The sequence below is a fragment of the Triticum dicoccoides genome, chromosome 2B (genome assembly GCF_002162155.2).
Source record: "Triticum dicoccoides isolate Atlit2015 ecotype Zavitan chromosome 2B, WEW_v2.0, whole genome shotgun sequence".
Lineage (NCBI taxonomy): Eukaryota > Viridiplantae > Streptophyta > Magnoliopsida > Poales > Poaceae > Triticum > Triticum dicoccoides.
The window spans coordinates 641,998,548-642,000,188 of record NC_041383.1 but is presented as its reverse complement, the minus strand read 5'-3'; the positions used below and the strand labels follow the sequence as shown (position 1 = coordinate 642,000,188).

At 47.3% G+C, this 1,641-nt stretch overlaps 1 protein-coding gene across 1 annotated transcript; it reads right to left on the bottom strand.

The window, feature by feature from the left end:
• Positions 1–358: 358 nt before the first annotated feature.
• LOC119368173 (histone H4) lies at positions 359–919 on the bottom strand. Its single transcript, XM_037633497.1, has one exon. The coding sequence runs from the start codon at positions 831–833 to the stop codon at positions 522–524; it is 312 nt and encodes a 103-aa protein (XP_037489394.1). The 5' UTR covers positions 834–919; the 3' UTR covers positions 359–521.
• Positions 920–1,641: the final 722 nt, after the last annotated feature.

Here is a 1,641-nt window from a genome sequence, read left to right as displayed (position 1 = left end):
CGCTGAGCATCAGATAGTTGTTCCACATTCTACAGACTTATAAATGTAGCATGTAGCATTTCAACTGATAGATGCTTCAGAGGTTTCATTCAAAAATATTTACAGCACTCCAACATCTCAGCATCTTTAGATGCTGAATCCTGTTCCTTGTGCACTACTTTACTCACAATACTGCAAATAAGAGCAGGATTCATTCGCACTGAACCGAAATTGAAACATGGAAACTGTAGCGGAAGCACTCGTCCAGATTGCAATGCTCGGCAAAAGACTGATCAGATTGCAACTGCGTAAAATTCTAGCTGCACAGATCAAACCAGTCAGTCTTAGAAAAACGGTAACACGATTCATCACTGAAGAATTTCATCAGAATTCAGGATCAGAGTACTTTCATTGAACGCAAACTGGTAGTATTACAGAATACTCGACACAAACGCACGCCAGAGAAGTAAACCCCATCCACCACGACACATATCACACAGGTCACACGACCGCCACCAGCACAGGCACAGCACGGCAGGAATCTAGCCTCCGAAGCCATAGAGGGTGCGGCCCTGGCGCTTGAGCGCGTAGACGACGTCCATGGCGGTGACGGTCTTGCGGCGGGCGTGCTCGGTGTAGGTGACGGCGTCGCGGATGACGTTCTCAAGGAAGATCTTGAGGACGCCGCGGGTCTCCTCGTAGATGAGGCCGGAGATGCGCTTCACGCCGCCCCTCCTGGCCAGCCTCCGGATCGCCGGCTTGGTGATGCCCTGGATGTTGTCGCGGAGGACCTTCCGGTGGCGCTTGGCGCCGCCCTTGCCAAGCCCCTTGCCGCCCTTGCCGCGCCCAGACATCGCCGCTGGATTTGGGGGAGTGTGATTAGGAAGAAGAGGAGCTGCTTTGGACAGTCTGGTGCTTGCGATGGGATTGGGGATTTGAGGGTGGGGGGTTGGTTTATATTGGGAGGATTTAGGAGGGAACTGCAAGATTTGGGCGACTGGGGGCGGGAGGGAGGTGCCGAGACGGTGGAGATGCGACGTTGGATTGAGATCAGAAGGTGGGATGAGGGTGCTGGCGCGGATTGATGACGTGGCGCCGTCTGTGGGATTTGGGCGTTTCTTTCATATGGTTCTGTTTCACTGAGAGTTTTTTTAAAAAAATTTACAGTCTGTTTCACTGAGTATTTGGTTACGTTCATATGTTTGGTTGGGGCAAAATACGGTAAAATACAATGGTTGCAAGTTAGTGCTTGGCTGGAGAAATAGAATTGAAAATAGATTTGATCCATCTCTCTTCTTATGTAGAAGTGGTGACGTTACCTCTCATATGCACAAAAACAATATGAACAATTGTGATTTTTTTGTAGTTTTTGCAGTATGTTATTAGAATTCTGAGTGACATGCCAATTTTATTTGCAGGATCAACAATTTATAAGTGCACTCACGAGTATAACAAATATATGATATCATACAAATAATTCACATCGTTTCCTAATTTCCATGTTAACCACACTAAGCACACCATGGGTTCGCCTTTTCTTTTTCATCAATGCACTAAATAGATTATCTCTAACAAAGCAGCTAGAAGAAACTATAAAAGACGGTCCATGATATCAGATGAGAAGCGCGATGTGAGCTATATTGGTTGTGGGATCAGGGCGGC

Bases quoted from the DNA above. Each gene is read 5' to 3' on its own strand.
- LOC119368173 (XM_037633497.1), bottom strand. From the start codon at position 833: ATGTCTGGGCGCGGCAAGGGCGGCAAGGGGCTTGGCAAGGGCGGCGCC.